The sequence below is a fragment of the Felis catus genome, chromosome D1, assembly GCF_018350175.1.
Source record: "Felis catus isolate Fca126 chromosome D1, F.catus_Fca126_mat1.0, whole genome shotgun sequence".
NCBI lineage: Eukaryota > Metazoa > Chordata > Mammalia > Carnivora > Felidae > Felis > Felis catus.
The window spans coordinates 55008487-55025422 of NC_058377.1; the positions used below are offsets into that span (position 1 = coordinate 55008487).

At 37.8% G+C, this 16936-nt stretch overlaps 1 protein-coding gene across 10 annotated transcripts in view; it reads left to right on the forward strand.

The window, feature by feature from the left end:
- The window catches only part of GDPD4 (glycerophosphodiester phosphodiesterase domain containing 4), a 174677-nt gene that overhangs the window by 18740 nt on the left and 139001 nt on the right, over positions 1 to 16936 (forward strand). For 9 of the 10 annotated variants that reach the window (XM_045038692.1, XM_045038693.1, XM_019811762.3 and 6 more), the window contains exons 2-3: positions 4470 to 4672; positions 9628 to 9731. In XM_045038692.1, the coding sequence (XP_044894627.1) occupies positions 4484 to 4672; positions 9628 to 9731 (293 nt within the window). In that variant the 5' untranslated portion in view covers positions 4470 to 4483. Of the gene's footprint in view, positions 1 to 4469; positions 4673 to 9627; positions 9732 to 16936 lie in introns of those variants that run through there. The other variant, XM_045038697.1, reaches the window with a different exon arrangement.

The following is a 16936-nucleotide window of genomic DNA, read 5'->3' on the forward strand; positions in this document are numbered from 1 at the left end:
TTTCAGTTCTTAGAAGCTTATTAAAAACAGTTGTGTGGTTCAATATATGACTTTCAATAAATGTTTTATTTCACATTGAAAATAATGTACATTCTGCAGTCATTGAGTATAGTGTTCTATAAACATAAAGCTTAGTTTGTTAATCAAGTTGTTAAAATCTTCATATCCTTATAAACTTCTTTGTCTGCTTATTATATTTTTTATTGAGAGAAGTATGCTACATTTCCCACCATGATTGTGGATTTCTCCATTTCTCTTTTAGAGACCATGTGATTGGGTGCCTATAAATTGAAAATTATTTTTCAAGTCATTTTTCATCATTATGAAATGTCCTTCTTTGTCTCTGGTAATGCTTTTGCCTCAAGGTCTTTTGATCTGCTGGTAACTAGTGAGGTAGATTGTATTATTTGGCTCCACTTGTTACCCTTCCTTTAGTTACACCCTTTGTGTTCATACTCTTTGCCTTGTAACTTTACAGTGCCCTCATCCTATGAGTTGACCTACTCTCTTTCTGACTTTGACTTGAGGACATCCTTTGAAGCAGAGGCTTGAAATGGGCTTGCATGTTAGGACTTACTTTCTTGGACAGCTTCCACCACCATGAGAATATACTCAGGCCAACCTGGTGGAGTGACACAGGGAGGGGAGCCAAGTTACCCCAGTCATACTTGGTGAGGCCATTCTAGGTCAGCAGAACACATAGCTGATCAGCTTAGATGTGTGAGCAGTAAATACTTATTGTTACATGTGACTGGGGTTTTGTCTTTGGTTGGTACATGGCAATATCCTGGTAAGGGGACATTGATACATATACAAAGTGTATATTTTTCCATTCTTTTATCTTCTGTGTCAGTAAAGTAAACTCTTATAAGGAGCATATGATTGGGCTCTGTTATTTTAATCCAGTTAGCAATCTTTTTTAATTCTTATTTATTTATTTTGAGAGAGAAGGAGAGAGTGTACATACATGAATTGGGTAGGGGCAGAGAGAGGAGAGAGAGAATCCCAAGCAGGTTCCATACTCAGCACAGAGCCTGATGCAGGGCTTGATCCCATGACCATAAGATCACGACCTGAGTTGAAATCAAGTTGGACGCCCAACCAACTGAGCCACCCAGGTGCCCCTGGTTAGACAATTTTTAATGTCTTCTTTTAATTGGAGCATTTAGTCTGTTTACCTGTATAGGAATTACTGGTATATTTAAGTTTAAATTTGGCATTTACTACTTGCTTTCTATTTGTTCTCCTGTTCTCTGTTCCTTTTTCACCTTTTTCTTGCTTTTTGATTGATCCATATTTATGATTTCATTTATCTTCTTTGTTAACTTAATATATACATAAACCTTTTCCCAGAGGTTACTTTGTGATGTATGGAATAGTATGAGAATTGAATAACACTACACTTTAATTTCCCTTCTCCTGGCCTTTGAACCATTGTTGTCGTACATTTTATTTCTATAATTGTTACAAGCTGCAGTGTTAATCATTATTGTTTTTGCCTCAATTATCTTCTGAAGTAATTTTGTAAATAAGAAAAATATTATTTTATATCACCCATATATTTAGTATTTCCGGTGCACCTCATTTCTTTATGTAAATGTGCATTTTCACCTGGTACCTTTTTCCTTTATACTGTATGGCTTTAACATTTCTTGTAGTATACGTCAGCTGGTGATTCATTCTTCTAGTCCCAGTTTTGAATATCTGAAAAGGTATTTATTTCCCTTTCGTTTTTTTAAGACTGTTTATGCCAAGTGCTGAATTCTAGCTTAACATGCTTTGTTTGGTTAGGTGTTGCTCCACTGTCTTCTGGCCTATACTGTTTGCAACAAGAAATTATTTTTGTTGAAAAAATGTCAAAAAGTCATTCTTATCTTTGTTCCTCTACATGTAATATGTTTTTTTCCTCTGGCTAATTGAGAGATTTTTCTCTTTAGTAGTGTTTTTAAACATCTTGATTATGCTGTGTCTTGTGGTTTGCTGTATGTGCCTTCTCCTTGAGGTTTGTTGTGCTTCTTGGGTCTATAGGTTTATAGTTTTTATCAAATTTGGAAATTTCTGCCATTAATTCTTCAGCTATTGTGTTTATCCCTTGCTTTCTCTTTTCCTTTTTTTCAGGGACTCCAGGCACATTTATATCAGACTGCTTATAGTTGTTCTGCAGCTCACAGTTGATCTCTTCATTTAAAAGAAATTCTCAAGTTCTCTAATCTTTTCTTTTGGAGTGTCTAATCTGCTGTTAATCCTTGCAGTTTATTTTCATCCTAGATATTAGATCTTCCATCCCTAGAAGTTCATGTTACGTCTTTTAAAAATATCTTACATGCTTGTTTTCCTCTACTGTCTTGAACGTATTAAATACGGTTGTAAAAATGTTTGTTGTCCTTCCCTAACTAATTCTATCATCTGAGACCTTTCTGAGTTGTTGCTTGGCTCTTTTTTTCCCTCCATATGGGTACATTCTCTTACTTTTTTATATTCCTGGTAAGTTTTGATTGAATTCTGGGCATAAAGAATTTTGTTGGCTACTTCTTGTATTTGGTTTTTTTTTTTATTTTTTTTTCAACGTTTTTTATTTATTTTTGGGACAGAGAGAGACAGAGCATGAACGGGGGAGGGGCAGAGAGAGAGGGAGACACAGAATCAGAAACAGGCTCCAGGCTCCGAGCCATCAGCCCAGAGCCTGACGCGGGGCTCGAACTCACGGACCGCGAGATCGTGACCTGGCTGAAGTCGGACGCTTAACCACTGCGCCACCCAGGCGCCCCAATTGTATTTGGTTTTTTAAATTCTGATCTTTGTTTCAGACCATAGCCAAGTTACTTGGAAACATTTTGATTCTTTTGAAGCTCACCTCTAAGCTTTGTTTAGTCAGGCCATAGTAGCCTTTAATAAAATAAGGCCTAATTGTTTCCCGCTATTGAGGCAGTAGCCTTCCAAGTATGCTTCATAGTGCCTTGTGTATTAGAAGGTTTTTCTCCTCTGGTGGAAACGTCAACTATTCCCAGCCTTTTGTGAGTTATAAAGATTGTGTAACCACCTCCTTTTGTGAGGTTCTGTCCCTCGCTTCGGGTAATTTCTTCATAAGCAGGTACTGATTAGTATTCAGTTGGAGAATCAGGGAAAAACATGGAGGGGGATCTTTTACCTCGCCAGACTTCCATTTCTGTCCACTCAGTTCAGGGATACTGCCAGGATCCACCTACATTCTCACGCCCAGCGCTTCATCCTGGAAACTAGCCAGATTGTAAAGGGGGCATTTACAATACTCACTTCCTTTGTTTCTTCTCTCTCAAGGATTGCTGTCCTTCACTGCCTGTTGTCAACTGTGAGAAGACTGTTCTTTCATATTTACCCCAGTTTTTTTGGTACTTAAGGTGGAAGGGTTACTCAGTCCATTCAGACTATGCACTCTGAACTATAATGCTCTTAACTACAACATTGCTTTTCACAGAAAAACACAGTGGAGCACTACAGAAAGTTTTCAGGGACAGAGACAATAGTCTCTAGGATCAGGAGACAGTAGTCTCCTGGGATTGGGCCCTTTAAGACCTGGTTTTTTATTTTTAAATACTTTTATTTTCCCCCTAATTCCACACATTCTCTTAAAGTCTATAACCCTATCACAGTAGGGTGAGAAAATTCAGTAGAGACAACAAGACATCCCTCAATATCTTTCTTCCTTCCTCTCTTTTCTTTTCTTTTCTTTTCTTTTTTCTTTTCTTTCGAACCCCCCTGAAATGTCATGTTCAACTTCTGTAAGTGTCCTTAAAATAAGGGGGAGCATCCTTCTTCATTCTTCTTCCTTTCTCCTAGTTGATAGATGTAGCTTGAGCAACCATTTTGGACCCTGAGAAGGAAGCCCTGTGCTGTAGTGGAATAGCAGGTTGGAAGATGTAAGGGTTCCTAATAACATTGTGAAGCCATATACCACGTAACAGTTGAAGCATTTTTGTTGGCCAAAGAAAAAATAAACTTGTCTTATTTCAGCTATTTCTATTTTGATATTCCATCATTTAAATTGAGGCTATCCCTGACTAATTCCATAGGGGAGAGAAGGGGCAGGCAGCTGTATATCTGAGTCACTTAGTGGTCGATTAAATTTTTCACATACCTCACCCGTGCCTCTTAAGTTCTCAAGTTATTTCAAAAGCATATTACAGTTGAAAAAACACATTTGTGTATGTTACCTAATTTGATGCTTTTAGCATTTATTAGTTGTCTAGGACAGAGATTACGGTCCCATTTTAGAGATGAGAAAACTAAACTTCGAATGGTACATGACTGCAGTAAATACTCAACAAATTAGTGGGAAAGGTAGGGTGAAGCTCTACTCATCTGTACCAACTCCAGTACATTATCCTAGATTATAAACTTTTAAAATTTATCTATTTTTGATGGAATTTTCTATAGAACAGTGAGGTAGGAAACATTTGAAGATCCTAATTGTGTTTTATTTGTCATTGCAGAAGAAGGGTGAACCATGCTTAAAAAGGCCAACAGGATTGAGCCTGGGAGCCAGCAGGAAAGAAGTCTGAAAAAGCATAATCCATGGATCATGTGCACCTGCAACCGACAATGCTGTATCACCTTAATTACTGGTTGCTACACCTGCGAGTGGCAAATCAAGCAGGAGAAGAAATCTAGACCTGGACCCTGCTGCTGCTCTTGGGTACAGAGAGATGGGAAGGAGCTGGACCATACTTTCTCAGATGTAGGGAACATGGGCTGGTCCCTGCCCCCATGAGTGCTCATTAGGTTCTCCAGGACTGGGCATGATAGGGCTCTAGTTCTTTGACGAAAAGCCTGCCACAATTCTGGAGCCAAAGTTAACCTTACAGAAACGTATGCTTGTTTTCTTCCTCTTTCACTTTTGTTCTTTACTTCTCCTTTTTCTTACAACCTCTTTTATATCATTCATTTGTTTTTGCTTTTATTCATTTAATGAGCTTTAAGAAAAAATGAAGTTTAGATACAATTAGATGTTTTTGACTAGGAATTACAGGAATGCCTAAATCTTTAATTCTTTCTTCGTTGTGAGTTTCCCAAAGGAGCTATGCTTAATGAGGCGGGGGAAACAGCAAGTGGGAAACAAGGTAGTCCTTTATTATTGGTCAGGCTAATGCCCGATTTTCCCTAATGAAAAACTTCAGTAAGGCTGAATGGTGGCATGTGGCCTAGCCTCATTGAGGGCCTCTTTATTTATTTATTTTATTTGAGAGAGAGAGAGAGAGAGAGAGAGAGAGAGAGCGAGAGAGCACGCATGTGAATAGGGGAGAGGGGCAGAGGAGGAGAGAGAGAGAGAGAGGAAGAGAGAGAGGGAATCTTAAGCAGGCTCCACACTCAGCATGGAGCCCGATGCAGGGCTTGATCCCATGACCCTGGATCATGACCTGAGCCCAAATCAAGAGCTGGATGCTTAACTGAATGAGCCACCCAGGTGCTCTGAGGGCCTTTTTCTTTAAACTCTAAGCTGTCTGCTGGCACTCTTTGGTGGGCTCTTTGATATAAGAGACAAAATGATGAGCACACTGAAGTGATAAGAGGAGGGCCATATCATGTACCTTCATGCACTTGTAGACATGGCCCATCTAGGGTCTGAGATTGTGAACAGTTAGATTACTAATTTCTTATGCCTAATATATAGGGAGCACATATTAGGAAAGGGGTAGAAACGGGAGGCTTGCCTAGATTAAAAGTGTTCTTCTGTCTCCTCTATCTTTCCTTCCCAGATATTATACTAGCTTATAGCTTCTAAGCACTAATTTATATACTAGTGACTGGGAATAACAGACATACCTTAGATACGGTTCCTGCTGTCAAGTAATTCATGGTCTATTGGCAGAAAAGAGAAGCATACATGCAGTCTCAAAATACTGAGAGTATCAGGGTGCCTGGGTGGCTCAGTCGGTTATGGCACAGTTAAGTGTCCCGACTTTGGCTCAGGTTATGATCTCACATCTCGTGGGTTCAAGCCCCATGTTGGGCTCTGTGCTGACAGCTCAGAAGCTGAAGCCTGCTTCGGATTGTGTGTCTCCCTCTCTCTCTGCCCCTCCCCCGCTCGTTCTCATTCTCTCTGTCTCAAAAATAAACATTAAAAAAATTAAAAAATACTGAGAGTATCATGTATGTGTGTATGCATACATGCTTCCATGTGCCAAGGAAAGGGCTGAAAACTTTATATAGAAGGTGAAACTTTATTTAGAAGGAGATTAAGACTTGGGTAAGTAAGGATTAGGGAATGGCAGAAGAAATGGTATTGGAGGAGTCAAGAGGCATTGGTATACGGTTTATTTTAGGTGGAACAGAGGATACAAATAGAGAAATGATGGGAAACAAAGCTGGAGAGGGAGATGGGACAGATGTTGTGTGGTTTGAAGAATTTGACCTCTGCCATGTAGGGGATAAAGAATCCCAAATGATTTTAAGCTAATGTTGCCTAATCTATGTTTTGGAACAATTATTTGATCATGTGGAGAATGCATCGGAAAGTACAAAATAGGGAGGGAGACGTCTTTGCCTTCAAAGAGAAAGCAATAGCAGTATTTAAGGTAAGAGATGTTGGTGGTCTGGATTAGAGTAGTGATGATAAAATGGAGAAGAGAAAATTGATTCAACAGATATTTATTACCTAGGGATGAGGTAGTAAGTTATATGAGAGTTACTATGTAGTAAAAGAAAGAGAAAGGGAAGCTTCATGGGAAGGGTGACATTTGAGGCAGTGTGGTATAATAGAAAAATCTCTGGACTAGAGCCTGGGAGAAGTTTTGGGTACTGTTTCCACCTCTGCCCTTGGGCTGGTTATGGGAGATCTCTGAGCCTCCTTACTGCTATGGAATTGGACTAGATAATTCCTAGCATCCCTATATAATTCTCAAGGCTCCATTCTGCTCAGAGGAAGGAGTAGAGCATATAGCATAAGAACTAAAATCTTGGGGCTCCTGGGTAGCTCAGCCAGTTAAGCATCTGACTTTGGCTCCAGTCATGATCTCACGGTTCATGGATTCAAGCCCAGCATCATGCTCTGTGCTGACAGCTCAGAGCCTGGAGCCTGCTTTGGATTCTGTGTCTCCCTCTCTCTCTGTCCCTCCCCTGCTCGCACTCTGTCTCTCTGTCCTTCAAAAATAAATAAACATTTTTAAAAAATTAACAATGAAAAAAAAACCCTAAAATCTTTTGTTTTGGGAAAAGACTACCTGTCTTCACCACTGACTATCTCCAAATTAGAGCTTTACCACTGTGTTACCTTCGGCAAGTTACTTGACATCTGGTGCTTTAGATTCCTCATTAGAATATTGGAGATGGTAATAACAGTACCCACCAATGGGATTTGTTGTGGGGATGGAAGAGGTAATATGTGGGAAACACTTAGAATTGTGCTTGGCACAAAATTAGCACTCAATAAATGTTAGCTATTTTATTACTTTCCTTGGAGCCATGGACTTGTGGAACTGATCTTTCACATACAGAAATATTGGTACAAGGGATTGTGGGTAAAGGGAATGAGGTGGTCAGACATCAAGGGATAGAGAAGCACAGTGGTGTGTTTAGGGAAAAACAAATTTCCAGTGTTGATTAGGGACATGTAAAACAATGGTAAGCAGGGTTGGAAAGGAATATTTTGACCAGATTATGAAACATCTTTGTGTCAAGCTGAAGTGTTTGAACTTTCTCTTGTAAACTATGGGGAGCCTTTGAAAATGATTGAGCAAGAGTGGCAACAGTGAGAATCTATTATAAGGAAATGGATTTATTCAATAAAAACAAGTTTGTGGAACACTTACTATGTGCCACAGTGAATAAGACAACTAAGGCCTCAGCCCTCCTGCAGCTTACAATCTAGGGGGATGAGTTAGTTAATAGACAATAAATGAAGAAAGATGATTTCAGGTGGTGATAAGAGCTTTGAAGATAATAAATAGGAAAATGTGTTAGAACCTGGGATGGGAGAATGTTTAGAGAAGACCTCTTTGAAAATGTGTCATGTGAGCTATGTCCTGAATAGAGAGGTAGAGTTAGCCACGTATACATCTGGGGGCAAAAGTTTTCCAGGCAAAAGGGCCAGAAGGTATGAAGCTCTTGAGGTGGAAACAAATTTGGTCATGTTCTAGAGACAAAAAGAAAGCCACTGTAGCTGGAGTTCAGAAACAGAGTGTACAGAATGGGATGAGGTCAGGGTGGACAAGGGATAAGGTCAGGGGTGGACAGGATCCTCCATGGAGGATCTCATGGGCCACGTCAGGCAGTTTGGCGCATTTTGAGCAGGGGAATGACATTATCTGATACATGTTTTTAAAGGTCCATACAAGGTTTAGTAGAGAATGAATATAAGACCTGAGGCAAAGATCCTGTACTCTTCATCCTCCTAAACTTAGAAAGTGTACGTTGATAGCTGTAATATCTCTCATCTTTTTAGAATATCGTTTCTACATTTTCCATTTAATTTCTTTATTTTTACTTTTCACAATAATACCATAATATAGACAGGGCAGAGATTAATTTGTCCAGATTAAAGATTACAGATTAAAGGCAAAATTTCTTACTCATATGATACATAAATGTTAAGATTGTAACTCAGGTAGCAACCCAAACCTAATATTCCTAGGAGGTGCTTGGCAACCTCTGGTTTGTGATGTGACTTTCACTGTAGGGGTTGCCTTCAAGGCTGTTTGAACACCTCCTCCGTAAGGATATTCTCCATCCTGGCTTTAGGCTCAGAGATGTAGGCAGTGACCCTGCCACTTTTTGGGTGTGTGACCTTAAGTCAATTACTTCACCTCTCTGAGTTTTAGCTCTTCTGCAAAGTGAGGTTAACAATACCCAACTTATATGGCTGTTATTGAAATTTTAAGCAAATGAAAGTAGTTTGTGAAATTTCTAGCATTGTACTGGCAAAAGAAGCGACTCAAAAAAAGCCTTGTTTCCTAACCTGTCCTCTATCCCCCTAGTTTGGGTAGATAAGTGACTAAATGAACCAATGAATGATGAGTGAATGAATTACTCAATGAATGAGTTACCAAACAAACACTTGGCAGATGAAGAGGTGGATAAATGCAAGATGGTTGTTAAGAAACAGTGACATTTAGGGGCGCTTGGGTGGCGCAGTCGGTTAAGCGTCCGACTTCAGCCAGGTCACGATCTCGCGGTCCGTGAGTTCGAGCCCCGCGTCAGGCTCTGGGCTGATGGCTCAGAGCCTGGAGCCTGTTTCCGATTCTGTGTCTCCCTCTCTCTCTGCCCCTCCCCCGTTCATGCTCTGTCTCTCTCTGTCCCAAAAAATAAATAAAAAACTTTGAAAAAAAAATTAAAAAAAAAAAAAAGAAACAGTGACATTTAAGGAACTATGCTAGATATTGGCAGGGTAGAGGTGTGTAACAGAAGCTCCTTTCCCTCAAAGAAGAAACTGTCTCACCAAATACAAACATATAAGCATGTAATTGCAGTTAACTAATAAATGTTAGAAATAGGCTTATATAAAATTCCACAGGGGTAAAGCGAATACAGTGGTCACTCCAGCCTCCAGAGGGTAATGAGCTGCAACTATACAGACCTTTGACAAGTATATACAGATATTGGTGAGGTGACATGGATAAATGGATCTAATTTATACTTCTTTATTTATCTTCCCAGAAAGAGAAGATATTTTTCCCATTTCTGATTATTTCATTTCTCTTGTCTGTGGTTTTGCTGTTCGTGTGGATAGAGACGTCAAATGAATACTTTGGCTTTGACTGGTGAGTTTCATGTTTTGTATTTTCATTTGGGTAGAGGCTCTTTTGTTTGCTGGCCACCAGAATTGAATCTCAGGCTGAAAAGATCTGGTGGCATAAGAGAGAGGGTGGACAAAATTGGGCTTTGCACAGCAGGTGGATAAGATGCCTAATGTTGGGATGGAGGAAGAATGCTCAGCACTCTCACTTACTATGTTTACCTTCCACCTGGGCTCACTCTCATATTTAGACCAAATCTGGCTCAGTGGGAAGCTTTCTTTGTTTTTCCAGTATCCCCAGTATTTATTCAGATGATTCCCTGACACCTTGTTCCTCAGTCTTTTGTCTGGGTTGTTGATGCCTACACTAGTTGGTCTTCATGATCTCTGTTCACCAACCCTCATGTCTCTGCCTTACCTCTGGCCTCTGCCTCTTCCTTCTGCCCTTAGGGAGCTTCCTAGAACTCTGAACACAGTAGCAGGTCCTTCTCGGTACCCTTTCATGGCCAAACTCTTCATCCTGGACTCCTCCCAGCTCTTCCAGTTTCTCTGGCTTGATGGTTGCAAATCTTACCCATTATTTGGTATTTCGGGGAGAAAGGGGTATATGTTTGGATATGAGGCTTTTTTAAAAAATGGAATACTGTTTAGTTTTACCTTTGTAGAAGTAAAATATGGTTTGTTTCAAACGCAGAAAATTAGAAAATATAAAAATTGGTTTAGTCTTATTCTTGAGTGACAGTCACTTCTTGGTATATTTTCCAGCCTTTTTTTCTACGCTTATTTTTATATTATTGCGCTCATACCATACGTATATATAATTTTGTTTTGCCTTTTCACTTACAATTATATTTTGACTAATTATTAAAAACTGAAAATTAAAACATTTTTTTAATGTTAATTTATTTTTGAGACAGAGAGAGAAACAGAGTATGAGCGGGGGAGGGGCAGAGAGAGAGGGAGACACAGAATCTGAAACAGGCTCCAGGCTCTGAGCTGTCAGCACAGAGCCCAACACGGGGCTTGAATTCACTGACCGTGAGATCATGACCTGAGCCGAAGTCGGAAGCTCAACCGACTGAGCCACCCTCGTGCCCCAAGAACAAAATATCGTTTAAGATGATTTTAAAATATTTCATGACATGAAGATGCTATAATATACTTAACCACTTTTTATTGTTGTGCATTAGGAGTGTTTCCAATTTTCTTGTTTTTTTATAAAATAAGAGTGCAGAGAAAGCTTTTTATTCTGACTTAGATCTTAGAATAGAGTCCCACAAGCAGCATCACTAAGTCAAGAAGAATAGACACTTGTAAAATTCATTATGCCTATTGCTGAAGTACTTTCTCAAAAGGTGGTAGTGATTGTTATTCATAACAGAAGTATATGAGAGTTTCTTTTTAACCTGCCATTGACAGCACTAGCTATTCTTATTTTGAATAATTTTTATTAATTTTCTATATAGAATTTGTTTTGTTTTAATTTAATAATTAAGTGTTAAAACTAGTTTAATTTATATTCTTTTTAGTTTTCTTCCCTTGCCTATTATTTTGTGGGATCTTTAGTGAGTTTTCTTATCAGTTTACATGCTGTCTTTATTTATGGATCAGTTCTAAGTTATTAAAAAGCACTTGGAATACAAAAATGTTTCATTTCCTGTACTTAGAAAATTTTCCCCAGTTAAAAAAATTTTTAATGAGATATAATTGACATATAACATTTTATTAGTTTCAGATGTACAATATTATGATTTGATATTTGTATATATGCAAAATGACCACCATATTAAATTTAGTTAACATACATCGTTTAACCCATCGTTAAAAATTCTAGTTTAAATTTAAACTAGCTTAAATTAAAAAATTTTTTGTAATGGAAACATTTAAGATATAGTCTCTTAATAACTTTCAAATATATAATATAGTTTCATTAATTACAGTCCCTATGCTGTACATTACATCAAGACTTTATATATATATAACTGGAAGTTTGCACCTTTTTGTCCACCTTCACCCTCACCCCCTGTCTCTGGAAATCACCAATCTCTTTTCTGTATCTGTACTTTTAGTTTAGGATTTTTTGTTATTGTTGTTAAGATTTCATATAAATGAAAACATATGGTATTTGTCTTTCTCTGTCTGACTTACTCACTTAGCATAATGCCCTCAAGGACCATCCAGGTTGTCACAATGACAAGATTTCCTCTTTTTTTATGGCTAAATAATATCTATCTGTCTGTCTGTCCACACACACACACACACACACACACACACACACACACACACACACCACATATTCTTTCTCCATTCATCCACCAGTAGACACTTAGATTGTTTCCATGTCTTGGCTATTGTAAATAACACTGCAATGAATATGGGGGTTATATATCTTTTCAAGTTAGTGTTTTCATTTCTTTTGGATAAATACCCAGGAGTGGAATCACTGGATCATATGGTAGCTCTATTCTTAATTTTTAAAAAAAATTTAATGTTTTTTTAAATTTATTTTTGAGAGAGAGAGAGAGAGAGAGAGAGAGAGAGAGAGAGAGAGAGAGACAGAGCGCAAGTCGGGGAAGGGAAGAGAGAGAGGGAGACAGAATCTGAAGCAGGCTCCAGGCTCTCAGCTGTTAGCACAGAGCCCAGTGTGGGGCTTGAACTTGAGAACTGTGAGATCATGACCGGAGCCAAAGTCAGACACTTAACTGACTGAGCCACCTAGGTGGCTCTCTATTCTTAATTTTTTGAGGAACCTTCATACTGTTTTCCACAGTTAACTGTACCAATTTATATCCCCACCAACAGTACACAAGGTTCTCCTTTCTCTACATCCTCACCAACACTTTTTTTTGAGGTATAATTGATGCTCAACATTATATTAGTTTTAGATGTACAGTTATTTCATATTTGTATATCTTGCAAAATGATCACCACATAAGTCTAGTTAACATCTGTCATAGTTGCAAATATTTTTTTCTTATGAGAACTTTTAAGATTTACTCTCTTAGCAATTGTCAAATATACAATACAGTATTATTAACTATAGTTACCATGCTGTATATCCCCATGACTCATTTATTTTATAACTGGAATTTGTACCTCTTGACTCCCTTCACCCATTTTGCCTACCTACCATGCTCTGCCTCTGGCAGCCACCAGTCTGTTCTCTGTATCTATGAGGCTGGGTTTTTTTTGTTTTGTTTTGTTTTGTTTTTAGATTACACATATAAATGAGACCATATAGTATTCATCTCTCTGTGACTTACTTCACTTAACATAAATACCCTCAAGGTCTATCCATGTTGTTGCAAGTAGCAAGATTTTATTCTTTTTTAATGGGTGAATAATACTCCATTGTATATATATATACCACATTTTTCTTTATTAATACATTGATGGACACTTAGGTTGTTTTCATATTTGGCTATTATGAATAATGCTGCATTGCACGTGGGGGTGCATATATCTTCTTGACTTAGTGTTTTTATTTTCTTTGGATAAATACCCCAAAGTGGAATTGGTAGGTCATATGGTTAGTTTCATTTAAAATTTTTTGAGGAACCTCCATACTGTTTTCTATAGTGGCTGCACCAGTTTACATTCATACCAACAGTGCACAAAGGTTCCCCTTTCTCCACATCCTCACTAACATTTGTTATTTCTTGGCTTCTTGGTAATAGCCATTCTAACAGTTGTCAAGTGATAGCTCATTGTGGTTTTGATTTGCATTTCCCTGATGATTAGTGGTGTAGTTTTGGCCTGAATGTCTTCTTTGGAAAAATGTCTGTTCAGATCCTCTGCCCATTTTTAAACTGGGTTGTTTATTTGCTATTGAGTTGTAGGAGTTCTTTAAATATTTTGGGTATTAACTGCTTAATCAGATGTATGATTTGCAAATATTTTCTTTCTTGTGGTAGGTTGCCTTTTCATTTTGTTGATGGTTTCCTTTGCTGTGCAGAAGCTTTTTAGTTTGATGTAGTCCCACTTGTTTATTTTTAAAATCTTTTAGGCCCATTTTCACTATGACTTATTTTTAAAGTTCTTGTGCTTTTAGTTTATCTTTCTGTCTTCTGCCTTCCTCTTTTTTTAAAAAATATAATTTAACACCCAGTGCTCATCCCAACAAGTGTCCTCCTCAGTGCCCATCCCCCACTTTTCCTTCTCCCCCACCCTCCATCAACCCTCAGTTTGTTTTCATTATCCAACAGTCTCTTATGGTTTGCCTCCCTCCCTCTCTGTAACTTTTTTTCCCCCTTCCCCTCCCCCATGGTCTTCCGTTAAGTTTCTCAAGATCCACATATGAGTGAAAACATATGATGTCTGTCTTTCTCTGACTGACTTATTTCGCTTAGCATAATACTCTCCAGTTCCATCCATGTTGCTGCAAATGGCCAGATTTCATTCTTTCTCATTGCCAAGTAGTATTCCATTGTATATATAAACCACATCTTCTTTATCCATTCATCAGTTGATGGACATTTAGGCTGTTTCCATAATTTGGCTGTTGTTGAAAGTGCTGCCATAAACATTGGGGTACATGTGCCTATGTATCAACACTCATGCCTTCCTCTTCCCTACCTGCTCTCTCTCTCATGAGTACCAGTGTGATATCATATTTTAGTTTGATTTTTTGGACTTTATTTGGAAAATTATTAGAAAATGATTATAGATTCACAGGAAGTTGAACAGAAAATACAAGGAGGTCCCATGCAACATTTACCTAGCTTCACCCAGTATTAACATCTTGTAAAACTATTATATAATATTAAAACCAGAAAATTGACAATCAGATGGAGCTTATTCAGATTTCATTTGGATTGACTTTTAAAATAACCAATTACATTTGATAAGCATCAGTTATGATCACAATAAAGGTTGAAATTTACCTCATGCATGTATTTTAGCATGGGTCTGTGTATGAATTTGTGTGTATTCATTCTTTGTGCATGTGCACATATGTGCTTCTATGTGTATGCGTGTGCGCGCGCGTGTGTGTGTGCGTGTGTGTGTGTGAGAAGGAGAGAGAGAGAGAGAGAGAGAGAGAGAGAGAGAGAGAGAGGGCAAGCAAACTCTGGCTGTACCCATTTCATGAGACTGTTTTGAGGGGCAAATGGGAGAATCTCATGTAAATACTGTTCATAAACTGTAAAATAATAAAGAAAAAGTATTGTAGTAGACTTCTAATCTTTCTCTTAGGGAAAAAGTTTCATTAGTAGTGTACACAGAGAATAGGTGGAGCCTACTTACCTATAAAAGGAGGGGTATGTGTGGGGGTTAGTATCTAGTAGTCTCAGCAGAATCCCATTTAAAGATGTAGACTCACAGAGTCAGAAGGGACCTTGGGGCCAACTGTTCCAGTTCTCTACACGGTAAACATATTTTTAAATAATCTTTCCAGGTGGTCTTCTAATTTCTGATTAAAACTTCAAGTGGTGGGCACATACAGTTTTATGTTTCAGTCTTTCCCTATTTATAGAGCTCTAAGTTTTTAAGAGCTCTTTATTATAATAAGCTGAAACCTGCCTTCCCTGTGACTTTTACTCACTGGTCTTGGTTCTGCCATCTAGCACCTCATACAGTGAAGGACAACTGAAGACAGCCATCATTCCCCTAAATATTCTCGTCTCTATCCTAAACAACTCAAGCATTTCTTTAACATATTCATCGTATATGAGATGTTCATCTCTGGATGAGCTTATTCTTCACAAGAATGGAACCAGGATTGGAGCACAGTGGGATGTGAACTGGACCAATCCTCTTCCATGCCTATATACAATTTTGCATTAATAGCCCCTACATTCATATTAACATATTTCCCTCCATCTTGTCCCATATTCCTCTTTTGTTCTATCCATTGGGTTTTTTTGTTTGTTTGTTTTATCGATGTATAGTTGACACACATTAGTTTCAAGTGTACAATATAGTGACTTGACAATTCTGTATGATGTGCTCACTGCAAGTATAGCTACCATCTGTCACCATACGATGCTATTACAATACCATTGACTGTATTCCCTTTGCTATAACTTCTATGCACCTTAAAAGGTACCTGCTGATCTCTATGTCCTCTTTGGAAAAATGTCTGTTTAGATCCTCTGCCCATTTATAATTGGATTATTTATTTGCTTTTGAATTGTATGAGTTCTTTGTGTGTACTGGATATTAACTTCTTAATCAGGTATATGTTTTGCAAATATTTTCTCCCTTTCAATAGGTTGCCTTTTTATTTTGATGAAAGTAAAATCTGGAGAATGGCTTCCTCCTTTGCTGGGCAGAAGCTTTTTCGTTTGATGTAGTCCCACTTGCTTGTTTTGTTGCCTTTGTTTTTGGTGTCAAATCCAAAAAATCATCACCGAGATGGATGTCAAGGAGCTTACTGCTTATGTTTTATTCTAGGAGTTTTATGATTTCAAGTTTTATATTAAAATCTTTAATAATCCATTTGAGTTGACCTTTGTGTATGGTATAGCAGAGTGGTCCAGTTTTATTCTTTGCTATGTGGCTGTCCAGTTTTCCCAACACTGCTCATTGAAGAGACTGCTCTTTTTCCATTGTACATTCTTGGTTTTTGGCTTCTTTGCCATAAATTAATTGACCTTATTACATGGTTTTATTTCTGGGCTCTTTATTCTGTTCCACTGATCTATGTGTCTATTTTTTAATGCCAAAACCATACTGTTTTGATTACTGTGGCTTTGTAATACAGTTTGAAATCAAGGAGTGTCATGCCTCCAGCTTTGTTCTTTCTCCAGATTGCTCTGCCTATTGAAGGTCTTTTGTGGTTCCTTAAAAATTTTAGGATTGTTTTCTATGAAAAATGCCTTTGAAATTTTTATAGGGATTGAACAATCTGTAGATGACTTTGGGTAATATGGAAATTTTAATAACATTCTTCCAATCATGAACATGAGATATCTTTCCATTTATTTGTGTCTTCACTTTCTTTCCTCAGTGTCTTATCTTTTTCAGTACATAGACCTTCACCTCCTTGGTTAAATTTACTCCTAAGTATTTTATTGTTGATACTAATGTAAATAGGATTTTTTCCTTATTTCTTTTTCAGATAACCCATTATTAGTGTACAGTAATGCCATTAATTTTTGTGTGGTGATTTTGTATTTGTTAATTTGTTAATTATATTTAACTGTTTTTTGGTGAAGTCTAGGATTTTCTGTATATAAAATTATGTAATCTGCAAGTAGACACAGTCGTACTTCTTCCTTTCCGATTCTG